This window comes from Mustela lutreola, chromosome 2 (assembly GCF_030435805.1).
Source record: "Mustela lutreola isolate mMusLut2 chromosome 2, mMusLut2.pri, whole genome shotgun sequence".
NCBI lineage: Eukaryota > Metazoa > Chordata > Mammalia > Carnivora > Mustelidae > Mustela > Mustela lutreola.
The window spans coordinates 15,672,357-15,691,595 of NC_081291.1; the positions used below are offsets into that span (position 1 = coordinate 15,672,357).

At 49.4% G+C, this 19,239-nt stretch overlaps 1 protein-coding gene across 2 annotated transcripts in view; it reads left to right on the forward strand.

Moving 5' to 3' along the window:
• Positions 1-13,383, forward strand: part of EXOSC7 (exosome component 7) — a 34,922-nt gene extending 21,539 nt beyond the window's left edge. For both annotated transcript variants that reach the window (XM_059160665.1, XM_059160666.1), the window contains exons 5-8: positions 1,829-1,899; positions 8,019-8,142; positions 9,818-9,973; positions 13,137-13,383. In XM_059160665.1, coding sequence (XP_059016648.1) covers positions 1,829-1,899; positions 8,019-8,142; positions 9,818-9,973; positions 13,137-13,241 — 456 coding nt within the window. In that variant the 3' untranslated portion in view covers positions 13,242-13,383. The remainder of the gene's footprint in view (positions 1-1,828; positions 1,900-8,018; positions 8,143-9,817; positions 9,974-13,136) is intronic.
• Positions 13,384-19,239: the final 5,856 nt, after the last annotated feature.

The following is a 19,239-nucleotide window of genomic DNA, read 5'->3' on the forward strand; positions in this document are numbered from 1 at the left end:
AGAAGGCTAGGGTCTCTGAGCCCCGGTTACATGCCAGGAATGGTAAGGGTGTGATCTCATGTCATCCTACAGAGAAGCAGGGCTTTGCTGTACCAAGGGGGATCCTGGTGCTCAGAGGACAAGGCCAGCAAGCGGCAGAGGAGAGCGTCAGACCTGCACTGCCTGACCTGGGTTACCCCGTGGTGTGGCGCAGAGAGGAGCCTGAGCAGGCGGCCCTGAGGCCTGGAGTGGGCTTATCCTCTGCACCACAGGGAGGAGGGCGGGCAGGCTGGTACCTGCCCTTCGGGGGACCCCCGGGCCGATCGGGTTTAACATTCTGCCCTCTTGATTTCCTCTCTTGCTGATGAGCCAGAGTTTGTGGCAGGCCACTGTGACATGAGCGGGAGGGCTTCTGTGTCCCCAACTGCCAAGGAGGTGGGGGGCGGGGGTGATGTGCTCCCTAGGGTCCTTCCAGCAGGGAGATCCCACAGCCACTAGAGTAGATGTCAGTATTTCCCTAGCGCCTTCCTGGCATGAGGCGGGCACAGAGTGGGAGACGGTGGTCTTCAGCCCTGGCTGCTCGTCAGGACCGCCTGGGGTCTGGAGTTGAACGCACATGCCAGCGTGTCACCCTGCGCTTTGCTGAGCTCCCCAGGTGCTTGTGACCCACAAGCTCAGAGCGCGCAGTGCAGACGGACCTGCAGCACACGTGCTCTGTCTGCGAGGCCGGCTGCGGGGAGACCAAGGCGCAGAGCAGTGTTCTCTAGAAGCACTTAGCTCACGCTTACTGTGTGCTGGACACGCTTCTGAGGTCTCTCCAAACATGAGCTCATTGAGCCTGTGGAACAGCTCTGTGGGACCTTTGGGACTTTCAGCCTCCGCGAGGCCTGGAGATGTGAAGTGGCCACCCAGCTGAGTGGCAGAGACAGGAGTCCTAGCCGATGGTCTGACTCGGGAGTCCCGCTGGAGCTCTTCCCTGGGGGGCGGCAGTCTATGTCTGAGCCACGAGGGGGAAGAGCTAGTCCTCTGCTGGGCACAGAGCCGGGCGCTGACGATGGTGGGGCGGAGGGGGTTCAGGAAGCAGTAATCCTGCCGTGCTGCGGGCAGGCCGGCATCCACCCTGGAGGTGGAGGTCTGATGGGTAGGTACAGACTCGCCTCCCCTTCCTTTCTTGGGGGCCTCAGGCCAAGGCGTCACTGAAATGAAGACAGAAGGATGTGTTGCCTTCCACCGAATAGTGTGCTCTGACCTTCCCGGCGGAGTGAGCACCCGGAAGCGTGGTTGGTGCTCTTGGGGAGGAACTTAGTCTTTGTGCTACCGAATGTACAGCGTGGTGTGTTTGTCCTGTGTTCGGGCAGCAGCTATACGATGGTGATTACATACAGGAAGCAACCACGCTGCTAACTGCCAACCTGGTGGTGGCTGCTGCATCAGTGGCCACCATAATGTACCTGTTTGGAGGCCGGGTTTATGTGGGTACAGAGGCAAGTCACACTCGGGAGCCACTGGGGACAAAACAAAGGTGATCATTTCCTCCTTGAGTGCAGACCCAGATGGCTGGGGGGCCAGTTAGAGGAGACCCGCCACAAGCCGGGCCCGAGTGGTGGCCCCATAGTTGGGGCTAGCAGTGACCTTACCTGTGGGGTGCAGGCTGGCGTGGTCACCAAGGAGCCTCTGGCAATGAGGGAGAATGTGCCCGGCATCCGCCAGGAGAGCGTCCACACGTGCTTCTCTTTATCTTGTGAACAGGGAGCGCTTTGTGGGCACCAGTGTCCTTTAACTGGTGTGGTACTTCGAGCAAGAAATGATGTTTGCTTTCCCTCCCCCCCCTGCTCCCTGCCTCCCTTAGCTGCTGGAATGTGACGGGAATCTGTTCGACACCATCTGCATTGCTGTGAAGGCTGCGCTCTTCAATACAAGGTGAGTCTTCCTGGAAACAGCCCCAAGGGCCTGCGCAGAGCCTGAGCAGACACTGGCGATGGGCCACTTAGGACGTTTCTACCAAAGCTGACAGGGGAAGGTGACCACAAGGGCCTTTAGCATTAAACATGGTGACACTTCATGACAAGCCCCAGATTTCACAAGGTAAAACTCAATATATATGTATATTTCTGTATTTGTTCTTTATGCTGTTTTTCATAAGTAAGCACGTCCCATGTAGAAAAATACTAGAAAACCACAAAGAAGCAAAAGAGTGGAAAACAATCACAGGTCAACTGTCCAAACACCGTAACTGGATAAAGCTGCTCGGGAGCCTGGGTTTGGCCTGTCATGTGCTCTGCTCTGTCCCCAGCACTACGAGCAATGCCGGCCACATAGTGCGCGCACACAGATTCCTTAACTGGACCCAGGAATGTTCTAAAAGCAGGGCGGCAGCCTGCCCTGGGGTTCAAGAGCAAGAAGTGGTTCTGCCACCGTGGATCAGCTTCCCAGCCACCTGTGCAGCAAGGGACACAGCACCGAGCCCTCTTGGAGCTGCCACTTCCTCTGAGTGATCCTACAGCTTTCTCCCCCGCCATTGCCGGGTTCTTGCGGGAAGGTTTGTGACGTTTGAAAACAAACACATGGGTAGGGACGTTCATGCCGTGAGAACTTCCATTAAGGGACTGGGGGATCCTGGGGCAGAGAACATGAGGGTTAGAGACTTCTAGGGATATAGGCTAAGGAATTACTTGGATAAATGAGCAAGGGTGTTATTCTAGGATGTTCATCGCAGCTTCTTGGTAATGGTGAGATGCCAGGAACAACCTGAGTGACCCAGTGCAGCGGGTGGCAGTCGGCTCAGCGGCCTGTTGAGAGGTTTGTTAACACAGAAAACCAGGCACTAAACACAGTCCTCTCATCTCGCTTGTTTTGTTGTATTTTACTTTTGGTAACTCATATATTGTGACTATGTCTGGGGAGAGAGAGAGAGGTGTATATCCTAAAACGGGCATTGTGATGATCTTCCAGTGCTCCTCTTATCAGCAACTTAACACTTTTCTGTGTTTTAGAGGTTTTCTATGGTGAATTTAGACTCCCTGTGTAATTCAGAAGAAAACAGAAGGCTAAATAAATTTCTGTTAGCCATTGCAAGATGGAATATTTGCTGACATCAAAAGCTGTAGAGTGTCCCAGCCCGAGCTGTGCCACTAGGCTCCTGGCTGCGATCAGGCAAGAGGTCAAGAGGACCCTGGTCCTGGTGGCCACAGAGGGGTCCGAGGACCACTGCCATTGTAGCAGCCTGTGCTGGGTCTCTCTTGGAGAAGAAAGAAAGTCGCCATCTGTTGTACCTTGAGCTTCAGAAATAACTACCCATCTGCCAGCTGGTTTCCATGGGCACCAGGGCAAAAAGAGAGAGGAGAACCAGACGAGGCTGTTCAGCTGTGGGGGAAGTGTTGGGCAAACTGTACATCGGGATGGTGAAACCCAGCTGCTCAGATTGGCGAGGACACCTGTCATGGCCATAGCCCTAAGTCTCGTCCCCTAGAATAGAGAACAGCCCAGCGGGTAGCAAGGAATGTGGACTGTGTCAGGCATCAGGTCCCCGGTGCATGGAAAAACCTTTTGTAGAGGCCACATCCGTTAGAAAGAGAGAGGCCATCCTCTAGCCCTTCAGCTCACCCAGCTTGTGGCCTGAGTGTGGGGAAGATACGTGCGGGTGCGCGCATGATGTGTGTTTGCACAGGCTCATTTAACATACCAATCAGACTTCAAACTGGTTACCTGACTTGCTCAAATAAGATGTTACTGAGTACATCTTGGGGGGAAAAAAACTTCCATCTTGGGTGCCCCGACATGGAGGCTTTGAGCAGACCCCAGCGGGACCCCTTGGTTCCTGCAGACATTTTCCTCGCTGCAGCTCGTCCGCTGTGGGCATGTGGCCTTGTGTCAGGATGGCCGGCCGGCATGGAGTCATAGAGGGCTTTCGTTACAGCGGGGCAGAGCACCAGTGCGGTTTCCGTCATGTAGCTGAATGGACCACCTCTTCCTTCCTGGCTTCTCCACCCCAGATGGGAATGGATGGACCCCAGGGGTTAAATGTGTTTCCCGGCACCCAGCTCAAGAAACAATGTTGCCGGCCGCCCCCAGAAACCCTCTTCATCCTCCACCCCCATGCGATCCCTACAGCCACTGAGGGTAACCATTGTCCTGCAACAGTAGACCGGTTTTGTACTTGATGTAAATGAAATCACACAGTATTGTTTTCTTGCGTGTCTGTTTCATTCGCTGAGCATTGTATCTTGAGACATCTGGATTGTGGCCTGTAGTCGTGGTCCGCTTGCTGCTGCGCGGTGGCCTCCGTGCGGCTGCGTCCAGTTTATTTAGGCATTCCGCTGGTGATGAGCATCTGGGTAGTTTCCAGGTTTGGGCTTTCCGAAACATGAACGTTTTTGTCTTTTCCTTGCACATCTTTCCCCACTTCTGTTGGGTACGGGTGAAAATTTTGGGTCATAAGGCATGGCTATGTTTGGTTTTAGTAAATACTGTAAAACCGTTTTCCAAAGAGCTTTTACTAGATGATAAAGGTGATACTCCCACCAGCGTGGTGTAAACGTTTCTGGGTTGCTTCGCATCTTTGCCAATTTGTTGTTGTTGTTGTCTTTTTAATATCTGCCATTCTGGCGTGTGTTTTGGTATCATATTGTAGTTTTAATTTGCATTTCCTTAATGGATATTTAAGTTGAATACCTCTTTGTGTGTTTATTGGCTATTTGAATAGCCTCTTTTTTTTTTTTTTTTAAGATTTTATTTATTTGACAGAGAGAGACACAGCAAGAGAGGGAACGTAAGCAGCAGGTGTGGGAGAGGGAGAAGCAGGCCCCCCTGCCGAGCAGGGAGCCCGATGCGGTGCTCGACCCCAGGACCCAGGGATCTTGACCCAAGCTGAAGGCAGATGCTTAACGACTGAGCCACCCAGGCGCCCCTTGAATAGCCTCTTTTATGAAGTCCGTTCAAGTCTTTTGCCCATTTTTCTATTAGGTGGTCAGTCTTCTATGTTTGGTGGGGATTTTTTTTTTTAAGCTGCAGTAGGAATTCTTTATGTAATATGTCAGCTCATATGTACACACACGTGCGCACACACACACACACATTTACAAATATTTTCTGCGTTCCGGAATATCTAGCTTTTTTTTTTTTTTTTTTTGAGGTTTTTTATTTGTTTATTTGAGAGGGACAAAGCAAGCCAGAGCATAAGTGGGGGGAGGGTCAGAGGAAGAGGGAGACGCATTCTGCCCACTGAGCAGGGAGCCCCATATGGAGCTGCATCCCAGGACCACAAGATCATGACCTGGGCTGAATGCAGAAACTTAACTGACTGAGCCACCCAGGCATCCCATCTTTTAGACTTCTTCTTCTTTTTTTTTTTTTTTTTTTTAAGATTTTATTTATTTATTTGATAGAGATCACAAGGGACCCTGGGATCATGACCTGAGCCGAAGGCAGAGGGTTTAACCCACTGAGCTACCCAGGCGCCCCTAGACATCTAAGTGATATTTTTTGACAAAAAGTTCATATTTTTTAAAAAATTTTGAAACATTTGGTGCATGTGGGTGGCTCAGTCATTAAGCGTCTGCCTTTGGCTCAGGCCATGACCCAGGGTCCTGGAATCAAGCCCCATATCAGGCTCCCTGCTCAGTGGGGGGCCTGCTTCTTCCTCTCCCACTCCCCCTACTTATCCCTCTCCCACTCCCCCTGCTTGTGTTCCCTTTCTTGCTGTCTCTCTCTCTGTCAAATAAATAAAATCTTAAAAACAATTTTTTTTGGAAACATTGTACCGAGGGCCATTGAGAAAACGTTTTATTCTGCCTAATGATGATTATACTCTTCTGAAAGTATAGAACATCCGCCTGACACGGGAGGATCATTCCATTTCTAAAATCCATTTGATCAAGATGAAAAACAGTAAGTGTAGCTTGTGTTCTGAGTACCCGGCCAGGGAAATTACACAGGTCAGGTTTATCCCTTTAGACCACGCTGGAGAACTTGCTGCTCTGGGAGCTCCTCCACTAGCATAAGCCGCTCTTTACAGAATAAAGAAACATTAGCTCTTCCTGTTCTCTTCGCCCTGAGGCTTTCTCATCAGCCTTCAGCAGCACTTTCTAATACCTTCCAGAACATATTCTTCATTTATGTCGGTCTTAATACGTTAATTTTGACAAATGTGTATGTAAATACGGAGCAGATGGACACCTTGGCAGTATTCAGGGGCTGGGACTTCTCTTGGCTTCCCATATTTTATCTTCATCATCTGTTTACCTGCCAACACGTCGAAAGTGGAAAGGTTGGTGGGTTTGGAAGAAGATACACACACACATGTCCATTCTTCTCTGGGTTTCTGGCTTCTCTGCCCTCCTATAGGCGGGTGCCATTGGGCTAGCAAGTGGTGCGAAGCCAACACTGCTGTGGGGGCCAGGGCCTGTGTCCTGTCATTGCTCCAACAGTCGTTAGTGTCGTGACCTTGAACAAGTAATTAAATCTCGTTCAATAAACGAGTCCCTCCTTGTGTCAGATGGTGTGTTAGACTCGAACAATGGGGACATGAGTACAACATTGACCGTAGTTTCATTCGTCTTTTCTGTCTTTTGGGGAACATAACTGAGTAAGAGGCAATTAAAATGTACAACTCTATTTCATTGCTTTTTTCCCCCAGTGAAATAATAAACAGGAAAGTATCTCAGTAAACACTAGAGGGTTATCCAACTGTATGGTAGTATTTTACGATAGTGGATTCCACAGGCACGCTTAATTTTCCAAAAGCAGAGTATCTCGGATACAAAGGCTTCAGATGTCAAATCTGATGAACAAATGAGTTTCTGCATGAAAGTAACAAAGACAAAAAGAATCTCATGTAATAACTCATCGCATTCACTAAGAAGTCCCTCATCGCCTGTGTAATTTTAGCATGAAGGGATTCATGTTTAGGTTAAGATTCATTGCTTTATTCACGAATGGCACCATATAAAAATTTGTGCAGTAGATTTCATAATTCTTTGTAATCCTCAATGCAGTTGAATCTATTGTTTTTTTTCTCCCTGTATGGCAAGACTTTTTTGGGGTCTGTTCAAGAAATCTTTATTCACACCAAGGTCAGGAAGATGTTTTTAGTTTTTTGGTTATTTTTTTAGTATTTATTTATTCGAGAGAGGGAGAGCACACATAAGAAGTAAGGAAGGGCAGTGGGAAAGGAACAAGCAGACCCCCCACTGAGCAGGGAGCCCAAAATAAGGCTCGATCCCAGGACCTTGAGATCATGACCTGAGCTGAAGGCAGACGCTTAACCGACTGAGCCACCCAGGCACCCCTTAGTTTTTCTTCTAAAAGCTTTATTGTTTGGGCACCTGGGTGGCTCAGTCGGTTAAACGTCTGCCTTTGGCTTGGGTCATGATCCCAGGGTCCTGGGATGGAGCCCGAGTTGGGTTCCCTGCTCAGTGGGGGGTCTGCTTCTCCTTCTGCCCCTCACCTTGTTCCTGCTCATTCTCTGTCTCTCTCTCAAATAAATAAAATCTTTATTAAAAAAACAAAAGCTTTATTGTTTTATCTTTCCCCTCTATCTCTGTAGTCCATTTGGTATGGACTTTTTTTTTTTTTTTTAAGATTTTATTTATTTGAGAGATAGTGAAAGAGAGAGAGATCACGGAGCTCTGGAGAGGGAGAAGCAGACTCCCTGCTGAGCAGAGAGCCTGATGTGGGGCTCGATCATAGGACCCCCGAGATCATGACCTGAGCCAGAGGCTGTCGCTTAACTGATTGAGCCACCCAGGCACCCTTGGTATGTACTTTTGTATATGGTGTGAGGTAGAGATCAAGATTTTTTTTTTCATGTGCATATCTGATTGACCAAGCATCATTTTTGAGAAGACCCCCTTTCTTCAGTGCTCTGCAATTTGCCTGGGCACTTCTGACAGAGACGATAGGGACGAAGATGATAAAGTACAGGTGGAGTGTGACTTTACTTGTGACGCATGGGAACTCCAACTGCTATTCTCAGTCTCGGGAGATAGTTCTTTTTTTTTCCTCACAGTAAGTGGGAATTTTAATTGTGCTTCTGTTTCTAGGATACCGAGAGTTCGTGTTCTAGAGGATGAAGAGGGGTCCAAGGACATTGAACTCTCAGATGACCCCTACGACTGCATCCGGCTAAGTGTGGAGAATGTCCCCTGCATTGTCACCCTGTGCAAGGTACATGGTGGTATCTGTTTTTTTTGTTTGTTTGTTTGTTTTTTTAAGATTTTATTTATTTGACACAAAGAGATCACAAGTAGGCGGGGTAGTGGGGGAGGCAGGCTGCCTGCCGAGCAGAGAGCCCGATGTGGGGCTCGATCCCAAGACCCTGATATCATGACCTGAGACAAAGGCAGAGGCTTAAGCCACTGAGCCACACAGGCACCCCGTATCTGATGGTTTTTGAATTCCCTGTGGGTCTTCTTCAACCCCAACTCATTAAGGTTACTTAATAGGTTGAGAAGTTAACAGTTTCACAAACCACGTACAAGTAGCTTTAATCCAAATCTAGTCATTTGGTTATATTAAAAACTACCAACTATGAGCAGCTTTGTTTGTTTGTTTGTTTGTTTAGAAGACATGACGGGGTCCCAGGAATACACGTGCGGATTCATGGTGCTAGCAGCCGAGTTTGTTAAGCTCCTCCCTACCAGGCGTTTCACTCAAACACCATGTGCGCACATTTCCCTTAAGTCCCTCAATTCTGTGGGTCTAGGGAGGTTAGAGGTGAACACTGTCCTCTCTGTGGGCCCCAGTGTCCCCATCTATGCAATGAGGGTTTGGAGCAGCATCTGGGGATCTATTACATCACGTGTGGTTTTTTGCTTTTTTTAAAAAAGATTTTATTTATTTTGACAGAGATCACAAGTAGGCAGAGAGGCAGGCAGAGAGAGAGAGGAAGGGAAGCAGGCTCCCCGCTGAGCAGAGAGCCCAATGTGGGGCTCGATCCCAGTGGGATCACGACCTGAGCTGAAGGCAGAGGGTTAATCCACTGAGCCCCCCTGGGCATCCTGTCACGTGTGGTTTTTACATGTGCACAGAGGCCTGTGGAACCTACAGTCCGGTCATGCTGTCACGTACCTGGCACACCCAAGGCTGTGCACCAAAGCCTGGATTGGCTGAACTGTCCCTAATTCCACACAGGATCCATAAAAATAGGACTGAGTGGGCCAGGTTTAATTTCCCTGAAATCCCTTCCTGAGGCTGGGGTATAAAGCAGCACTCGGACCAACCAAGGCCACTGGCACTTGACTCATTCTTTTTTTTTTTTTTAAAGATTTTATTTATTTATTTGTCAGAGAGAGCGAGCGCAGGCAGACAGAGTGGCAGAGGGAGAAGCAGGCTCCCTGCAGAGCAAGGAGCCCGATGTGGGATTCGATCCCAGGACGCTGGGATCATGACCTAAGCCGAAGGCAGCCGCTTAACCAACTGAGCCACCCAGGCGTCCCTTGACTCATTCTTGAGCATGTCTCTTGGCTTGCACCTTCTTGGTTCATCTTTGTCATCAGTGAAACGTCCATCTGGCTTCACGTGTCACTTTCTCCCTGTGCCCCTCTGTTGGAGACCCTTGGTGGCCTGTGACTTGGATGGTCTCTGACTTACAGCTCTAACCCCACCCCGGTCCCCCATATTTCCTTCTCATGCTTTTGTAATTCTGCTTCCATAGTGGCCTGTGGTAGAATCATCGAACATGGCTTTAGATGTTTTCCATGTGAGCAGAATCTAAAGTAAGACCTTGGATGGACAGTGCAGGTTCTTCACTGGTGTAGCTACTCCTTCCATGAGGCAGTGAGGGGTTGGGTTCGGGAATGCGTGTTACCCACCTGTGTGCTCTGCTGCCCTGACTTTGCAGATCGGCTATCGGCATGTCGTGGACGCTACTCTTCAAGAGGAGGCCTGCTCCTTGGCCAGCTTGCTGGTGTCCGTGACCAGCACGGGAGTCGTGACGTGCATGAGAAAAGTGGGGAAGGGCAGCCTGGACCCAGAGAGCATCTTCGAGATGATGGAGGTGAGGCTCTGCCTCTGAGGCAGGTGCAGGCGCCTGACGGGAAGGCTTGCTGCCTCTTGCCCTCTCGGTTCCACCGTGGGAATTCTCCCTTTGTACCCTTGACCCCAGACTTAGCACTTGGAGGATAGCCAGTGTGAGCTGGTTGTCCACGGACCTAGCCAAGGGTAGAGGCGTTAGGGGCTGCGGATTGGGAGGTAAGGAACCGGTCAGTCATTGTCCCTCATCCTTGCCCTCTCTGATCCAATGTCTCTGGATGAAAGTGTTGGGACTGATAACGTAGAGTTGCTTGTGACTCCAAATCCCAGGCTTTTGTGATCTGATGAGGGTACTGGGTTCCTGCCTGACTACTTCCTGTCCTTTGAAAGGAGTGAGGAAAGGTGGAGGCATGGGGCTGAAAGTTGGCCGCCTCCCCATATTTTCATGGGCCTAGAAGTATTCAAATAGAGGCGACTGGGAAATCCTCTCAGCTGCCTGGGGGTGGATCGCTCCCCACTGGTCTCAGGCTCTCTGGCAGCCCCACCCAGTAGGGCGCGCTCCAGCTCAGTGCTGACTGATCGAGGTGTGTGTGTCCCTGACTGGCCTGAAAGCCCCCCTGCGGCAGGGACCACGTGTGTCTTCCCAGACTCACCTTCACCAGTGTCCTCTCAACTTCCCAGAAGTCTTGGAGGACTCTGACTCAGACCATCTGAATCGCCAGGACCCGAGTGAGCCAGACCTGGGTGTTTGGCCTTGGGAACTAGCTCAGGCCCAGGGGTCACGCTTCATCGCAGGCCAGGTGGCCTTGCATGCTTTTCCTTCATTCCTAGAAACAGCGACTTTTCACTGAAGACACGAAGTGTTCAATGTCCATTTTCTCTTTTGTCATCTTATTTGAAAGCAAAGCTGGGCAGTGTATATGGTGTCGAGAACTCAGTCCCCACCGTGAGCCCTGGCTATGGGCCACAGCTCGCACATCTCCGGGGGAGGATGGCAGCAGCAGTGCGCCTGGGTCTCGAGGAGCCAGTGAGGATGTGGAGGCGGGAGCGGACGGCACAGGGTCCTTCCCCAGGAGATGGCAGCCCTTCTCCGCATGCTCGCTGGGGGGCCTGGAGCTCAGTTGTCTAGCCTCACATGGCAGTGCGTATCCTTTGTGGCCCATCGGTTAGTTGGCTAGATTTTTGTTTTTTGTTTTTAAAGATTTTATTTATTTATTTGACAGAGAGAGATCACAAGTAGGCAGAGAGGCAGGCAGAGAGAGAGGAGGAAGCAGGCTTCCTGCCGAGCAGAGAGCCTGATACGGGGCTCGATCCCAGGACCCTGGGATCATGACCCAAGCCAAAGACAGAGGCTTTAACCCACTGAGCCAATCAGGGGCGCCTTTTTTCTTTTTCTTTCTTTCTTTCTTTCTTTCTTTCTTTTTTTTTAAACAAAAACACTTTAAAAACTTTTTAAGTTCTGCCAAAAATCTCTTTAGACAACTGTGGCTTGTCTTAGAGGGAACTCTTCCCCACCCCCTGGAGACTTTTATGAGAATTCTGGTAGGTAAAACAATGAAAGTAGTAAGTAATAGTGAAAATTTATTGTGCATTTACCGTATGTCCAGCCCCTTGGTTTTTAGTGCTTTTAATGTATTGTGTCATTTAGTCCTCAGCCATCCTGTGAGACAGCTACTGTGGTCATCTTTCATTTTCCAGACGTGGGAATTGAGACGCGTAGCAGATAAAGTTACTCGCTTACCGGGTTCCCAGCTCATAAATGCTGGCGCTGAGCTTCAGACCAGAAGGCGCACTTCCAGAGCCGTCGCTGCCCCTGCAGCCCCATTGAGCTATTTTCACCTTAGACGCAGGTCTGCCGCGGCTGCCGGAGCTCCGGTTCATGGCGCTGCATCCTCCTCTGGGGCATGGCGAATGCGGTCTGCAGACCCTCCTGGGGTGACCGTGGCCCCGTCTCATTGCTTGGGTCTCACCAAGGAGGTGGCCATGGGGAAGTGCCGCTGTGACACGCAGCATGTCGGGCCGCTACCGCCAGTCTCTGTCGTTCACATTCCAACCTCCCAAGTCCCGGTGTCCTGCCTGTCTCCTCCCACCTGTCCTCCGTTCTGCCTTCATGTATATGGACAGTGAGCACCCCTGACTGATTGATTGACATCCTTTCTTTCTCATGTTGTGATAAAAATCTATCCACAGTCACTTTGGACCTTAGCCCTGACTTTGCATTTCATACAGTTGATCACTTCCCGCTTTTAGACTGCGATCTTCCCGTGTAAGTTTCCAGTAATCCCTGGACCCTCACCCTGTGTGACAGCGAGGGGCCGGGTTAGAAGGCCCCTGGAACCGGGAGGGTTGGCGGGGGTCTGGGCCCCAGCGGCTTTCTCCCTGATATTGCCGAGAGTGGAGCTCAGCACAGCGGAGTGGTAAAAGCTGGGGGACACAGCAGGCTCGACAAGGTGGGGGGCTGCGGGTTGGTTCCTCAGAGTCTTCAAATGATCCATGAGTCCTTCTTTATGAAAGACTTTTGTATATGAGTGGTTTTCTGAGGGGTCCCTGTGTGGCTTCTGCGTAGGGGCTCATTAGGAACTCGGTGGGTTGTTTGACCTCTTGACGTGTCCTGTTCCAACCGTTCCGTGCCTTTACCATCTCTGCATGACACCCGAGGCTGATGCCAGGCTCAGCTCGGGCCCATCCGAACCGCTCTGCATGGAGATTTGGTGGCGGGTGAATGAGAAACTGCTTGTTCAGACATGTCCCCAGAACCATCTGTTCCTTCATTAGCCACACTCTTGATTCCCTGTGGCCTCCCTCTGCCTCCTTGCCATGCTACAGTGGGACGTGGCAGTCACGGGGACAGATCTGGTTGACAGTTTTGTGTGTTGTCACAGCAGCGGCAGTGCTTAGCTCGATTAGGCCGAGGCTGCCTGGGCTGTTTCCTGCTGACCGCCTGGGGGTTGGTTGGTTGGTTTTTTTTTCTTTGTTTTTGTTTTCAGTACGGAGATCTTTCTAGAGTGTAACTGCTCTGTTGTTGTAGTTGGGGGTTTGCTTTCCTATTGATTTGTTTCACTAAGTAAAAAGCCCTGGAAGGCAGATGGAACACGTACAGTTTGGACTGGCCAGCAGGCAGAGTGGGGGGCTTCCCTGGTGCGGGTGCGCGCCTCACCGGCAGGTGTGTGCTGTCTTCTGTCCCGCAGACCGGCAAGCGAGTGGGCAAGGTGCTGCACGCCTCCCTGCAGAGCGTCCTACACAAGGAGGAGAGCCTGGGGCCCAAGAGACAGAAAGTCGGCTTCCTGGGATGATTTGGACATCAGTGCAAATGCGGGGTATTTGGGATTTTTTTTTGCTTTTCCTTTTAAGCCACAGTTTGTATATATTTTTCTTATCTGTTATAAATTTGAGGCAACATTTGTACATGTAAAATAAAGTATATTTTCTAGTCTGGTTTGGTACGGCTAGAGTTCTTTGGCAGTAATCCAAGACGCCATTTGGTGAATCCCCCGGAAAGTCTGGCCCTGGTCCAATGAGTGGCGACCAGATCCAGAGATCTGCTCCCAGGGAGAATTCTCTGGTCGTGCCTCTCCAGGGAGACTGATTACCTCCTACTGCAGGAGTTCAAAACAGTAACAAAAACACTAGAATAAGGACCTACCAGAAGTATGGTTTAAAGGAAATGCTTATATGTATTTCGTGAAAAAATTTTCACTTGCACAGCTTTCAAAGTAAGAAACACACACACACACAGTTCCTTCTCCTTGTGGATTTGGTGCTTCTCAGGAGGGAGGAAGGAGGCACATGCCCCAGGTATACACCATGGCTTCCACCTGGCTGGTGAACCTTCCTGAGTCCTGGGGAAGCCCACTTCGTGCTTCCTGCCCTCCGCGGAATCCACGCCAGGCCCCCTAGGGTCCGGGGCTTAGCAGCCACTTCGGTCCTTAGCCAAGCATTCTTATCACTCTTGTTTTGAAATTGCTCTGGATTTTATAACCACTCCCTGATGTTTTGTAAGATTTCCTTTTTTCATCAACACGAAGAAGGCTGCTTTAGAGATGTTGTCATTTGATTACTCAGCCTGCCTTCATACTCCGGGGACAAAGGGAAGGCCATTATCGATGGCCCCAGAAGGGTCCTCATAAGCCTGTATTCTACTCCGAGTGCAGTGTGTTGGAATTAAGTCTCTTAACAGGTTGAGCAATCTTTAGTTTTTTCCAAACCGAAACTCCCCAGTCAATCTTAAAGAGCCCCAGGGAAGGAGCTGACTCTTGAAGGGTGAGTATCTCAGCCCCAGCATTAGCTCTCTGCATTGCAGCTAGACGGATAGAGTGAGTGCAGAACGCATTGCCGAATGGAAGGAACATAATGTGAGTTGAAGCTTCGTTCCAGAGGACCTTCTGTTGGCATGGCCAGGCCCAGCCCTGTGGAGACAAACAGCTACCTTGACTTAGACTTGGAGCTGCTGCCCTCCTGAGAACACAACCTGGTTTTCATTTTTAAAAAATGTTTTCCCAGCAATTGTCCCTCCAGGCGCCGTGACAGTGCTCCCAGCAAGGCCCCAGTGAGCCTGATCCCCCATCCCTCAACTCCTGGCTGACTGCACATGATGGGACATTGACAGTGGTCAAGATACAGCTGGAGTTTGAGACAAGTTTAGAAGCTTTAGTCCTGGGGTGCCTGGGTGGCTCAGTCATTAACATCTGCCTTTGGCTCAAGTCATGATCCCAGGGTCCTGGGATGGAGCCTTAAAGCAGGCTCCCTACTCGGCAGGAAGCCTGCTTCTCTCTTTCCCCTCCCCCTGCTTGTACTCTCTCTCTCTCTCTCTCTCTCTCTCTCTGTCAAATAAATAAATGAAATCTTTAAAAAAAGAAGCTTCAGTCCTGATGATTAAAGACATCAGACAGATGTGTCTTTGCCAGGCTGAGTGCCTGACCGCTACCCGACGGGGCTGACCGGTGGAGCAGTTACAGTGACAATGGTGGTGAGAAATCAGTTAGCATCTGTCTCTGCCACCGCCTTTCCTAGGCCACCCATACCGGTCAGGAGTGAACATCACACATGAAAGGGAACCCCCGATGAGCAGGCTCTGTCCGGGAGACGCATTTATGGGCAATGTGTGACGATTGCAGCTCTCAGAATAAGGGAAGAGAAAACTGATGATGGAGACTTGGAAAATACTGTCCTGGAGAGACTCATGCTTCATCCAGCAGAAGCAGCGTTGTCCGTAGTGGCCAGTAAAACATCAGAGAATGCAATGTACAGAATATTCAAGCTGGTTCTGTTGTTTCTGTGAGTTGTTGGTCTCCTAAGTCATGTCTATCCAAGCCTGGGAATACATCAGTTTAGGATATTAGCTCACTCAGCCTGGGAGTGTGCGTAGCCCCAAAGTGCTGGGGACTTGGCGCTTCCTAAGGCAACCAGTGGGGGGCAGCAACCGGTGGGGAAAGGCTGCTCCACCTGATCCGTGGGTGGACAGTTCCCGGGGGTGTATGGTGTGTTCACACCATGCCGCTGGTGCCCATGACCCTGGTCAATCCTTTCCTTCCTGGTTTACCCTCCCCAGTCCTTCCTTCCTGTTCCTTGTGGGACCACTTCCCAGATAAACTAACCAAAACGTGAGTCCTTGTCTCAGGCTTTGATTTGGGGAGTGACTCCGACTAAGCATTTGGTACTAAAAGTGGCCTTAAAAAGCAGGACCTTCAAATGGGTCTTGAAAACGGGAGCAGTCATTGACCGATAGCTGCGAAGTCCCTGTTGGTGGTGGCAGGTGGTTCGGCCACAAACCAGGCCATGCTATAGCGTCATCATTACCAAGACTTGTCTGCGGGGGGGTTAGGATGAGGTCCAGGAGAGGTGTTGGGTCATGTGAAAGCTTTACCACACGGACGCCTGGAGCCTGCAGTACTTGTAAGAGTTGTTAAGTTAACTGGCTTCTAGTAATGATGAAAGGTCTTTGAAAAAAAAAAAAAAATGAAACCACCAACTTGTGATGTGCTGTAAAAACCAGAGGGCCTTCACGGAAAAGTTTCAAGAGATGGACCTGCAGTTACTGGGTAGAATGTGCTGACATTTGTCCCTTGGATTTGCTTGTGCCAGAGTGGCAAAGCCCCAGAGGAGATAAGCTGCCTCCTGGGATGGTCTCCCCTGCCAAAGTCAGGGCTTTTGTCAGGAAAGAAAAGGACCTGGACCTGGGATAAAGATGGAATCTTTATCCCCAATATTCCCCTGAATGCTTTAAGCAGGCAGAAGTCCCAGTCCCCTCACTGAAGGAGACTAGCCATTTCCTGAGAGAAGCACCAGACTGCTTCCGTGCAGAGACTGTACATGAGGTAGAGATGGTATTTGCCAACCTTTGCCCCACCTTCCCTCGATGTTTCCAGACCAATGACCAGAGTCCTATTACAGCCCAGCCTGAGCTGGGAATTGCAGTCTCTGGTGTGGGAAGGAATAGATTCCTTATAGAAATAATTGCAAGGGGTGCCTGGATGGCTCAGCGGGTTAAGCTGCTGCCTTCGGCGCAGGTCATGAACTCGGGAGTCCTGGGATCGAGCCCCGCATCGGGCTCTCTGCTCAGCAGGGAGCCTGCTTCTTCCTCTTTCTCTGCCTGCCTCTCTGCCTGCTTGTGATCTCTCTCAATAAATCTCTCTCAAATAAATAAATAAAATCTTAAAAAAAAAAAAAAAGAAATAATTGCAAGACCTGACTTGGCATGGATCAGGGAAGTAGGAGTGGGAGGGGACCTTGGGGCCATGGACATATTGTGACTGAAAAGGACCTTAAATATCTTGGTAAGGAGATCCGAGTTTTCCCAACTCACTGCTGGAATAGCCCCTTGAAGTCGGGACCTGGTGATAACCTGAAGTAAAAGGAGGAGATACCAGAACTGAACACACAGAAAAAGTAACAACTCTCAGGGCACCTACGGGGCTCAAGTAGGTTAAGTGTCTGCCTTCAGCTCAGGTCATGATCCCAGGGTCCTGGAATCAAGCCTGCTTGGTGGGGAGCCTGCTTCTTCTGCCTCTGCTGCTCCCCCTGGTTGTGCTCTCTCTCTCTTTCTTAAATAAATAATCTTTAAAAAAAAAAAAAAGGCAACAACTCTTCTTAGCGATCCATAAGAGAAGTCAGGTCACAGAGCAACCACTACTCCCCAAATTAGAGAGACCAACAAACAAATACAGAGCGCCACAAGCTACTGGGAACCCAACTGGGGAAGGAAAACCTGAAATCTAACTGGAAAATTGCTAGAGGGTCAATGTGGACTACTTTGAGAGTTAACACCTCCAGGGAGACCCAGCCATCAAGGGCCCCCCACACTGCTGTGGGTTTTCTCTCTAGGAGCTCAACCTGCTTCTCAGTGAATTTCAGAGAGAAATCCTCTCATGGCTCTAGCAGGTGGCAGGAGGAGGAGGAGAGGGGCCATTTTGAAATATGCAGAGCAGCCCGATCTTCACAAGGCCTGCCCTTGGGAGAAACTACTTAACCAGAGCCTACCTGACCTGGAGAAAGGGAGATACCCACCTCAAGCCCATTCTAGCCATCCTGTCCTGCCTAGCGGTGTGTGTGTGAAGTGAAGGGTGTGGTGGTGGGAGTCAGATTCGGGGAGCTGAGACGCAATGTGAGGTTCTGGGACACAGGTGCACTGAAAGACTTGGCCCTACTGCAGATCACTCCCCCTCCCCCACACCTCATCAGCACCTTACTAAAGGCCTATGTACAGCAGTTCCTTTTACCCAGTACATTGTGTTTGGCCACAAAGTGTAACAAGTTATGAGGCACACTAAAAAGTGAAAAACACACTTTGGAGAAAAAGAGCAAGCACCAGAAACCAGACCTGGCAGGGATACTGGAATTAACAGACTGGGAATTTAAAACTCAAATTAAACTCTGGTTAATATGTAAGGGCTCTAATGGATAAGTTAGACAGCATGCAAGAACAGATGGGAAATGTGTAAGCATAGAGATGGAAATCCTACAAAAGAGCCAAAAAGAATTGCTAGGGAGAAAAACACTGTAATGGAAATGAAGAATGCCTACGGGTTGACCAGTGGATTGCACGTGGCAGAGGAAATCTCTGAGCGTGAGGATCTATCAATAGAAACCACCCCAAATGAAAAGCAAAGGGAACCAAGACTGAGAAGCAGAACAGAATATGCAAGGATTGTGGGACAATGATAAAATGTTTACCATATGAATGATGGAAATTCCAGAAAAGGTGAGAAAGGGACAGTAGAAATATTTGAGATGATAACGAATGAAAATTTCTCCCAAATTAATGTCAGACACTAAATCATAAATTCATCAGTTGATTGGCTACAATGGACATCTATAGACTACTTCATTGACAGCTGGATACAAACTTTTCTCAAGCTCACATGGAACATTCACCAACACAGACCACATTCTGGGCCATAAAACACATCTTAACAAATTTAAAAGAGCAGAAATCACACAACAGTTTGCTCTCAGATCACAACAGAATTAAACTAGAAGTCAGTTACAGAAGGAGCTCTCAGATCACAACAGAATTAAACTAGAAGTCAGTTACAGAAGGATAGCTAGGAGATCCCCCAAATACTTAGAGATTAAACAACACACTTCTAAGTAACACCTAGGCCAAAGCAGATGTCTCAAGTGAAATTAGAAAATATTTTGAACTATTTAGTGGCTCACTGGGTTAAAGCCTCTGCCTTCGGCTCAGGTCATGACCCCAGGGTCCTGGGATCCTGCTTCTCTTCCTCTCTCTGCCTGCCTCTCTGCCCACCTGTGATCTCTGTCTGTCAAATAAATACATAAAATCTTTAAAAAAATATTTTGAACTAAATGAAGATGAGAACACAACTTATCAAAGCTTGTGGGATGCAGCTAAAGCAGTGCCTAGAGGGAAAGTTATAGCAATGGAATGTGTATATTAGAAAAGAAGAAAGACCTGAAATCAGTCTGTGAAGCTTCTACCCTAGGAAACGAGAAAAGGAAAAACAAATTAAACCCAAAATAAGCAGAAGAAGAGAGATATCAAGAATGAGAGCAGAAAGCAATGGGATTGAAAACAGGGAATCAATAGAGAAAATCAATGAAACCAAAAGCTTGTTCTTTGAAAGAATCCCACAGAAGGGAGAGATCTTCAGAAGCCAGTGGGCTGTCACCAGCTATTTTCTTCCTTGGGACCATTTGCCAATTCTAGTCATAGGCTGAAGATCAGATTTGGTGCTCCTAGAAGGATCTCATGGGGGCAAAAGAGAAACCAGCAAAATGTCTGGCAAGATGGCGCAGGGTAGGGGAATGATTTGGAAACTTCAGGATCCCTAA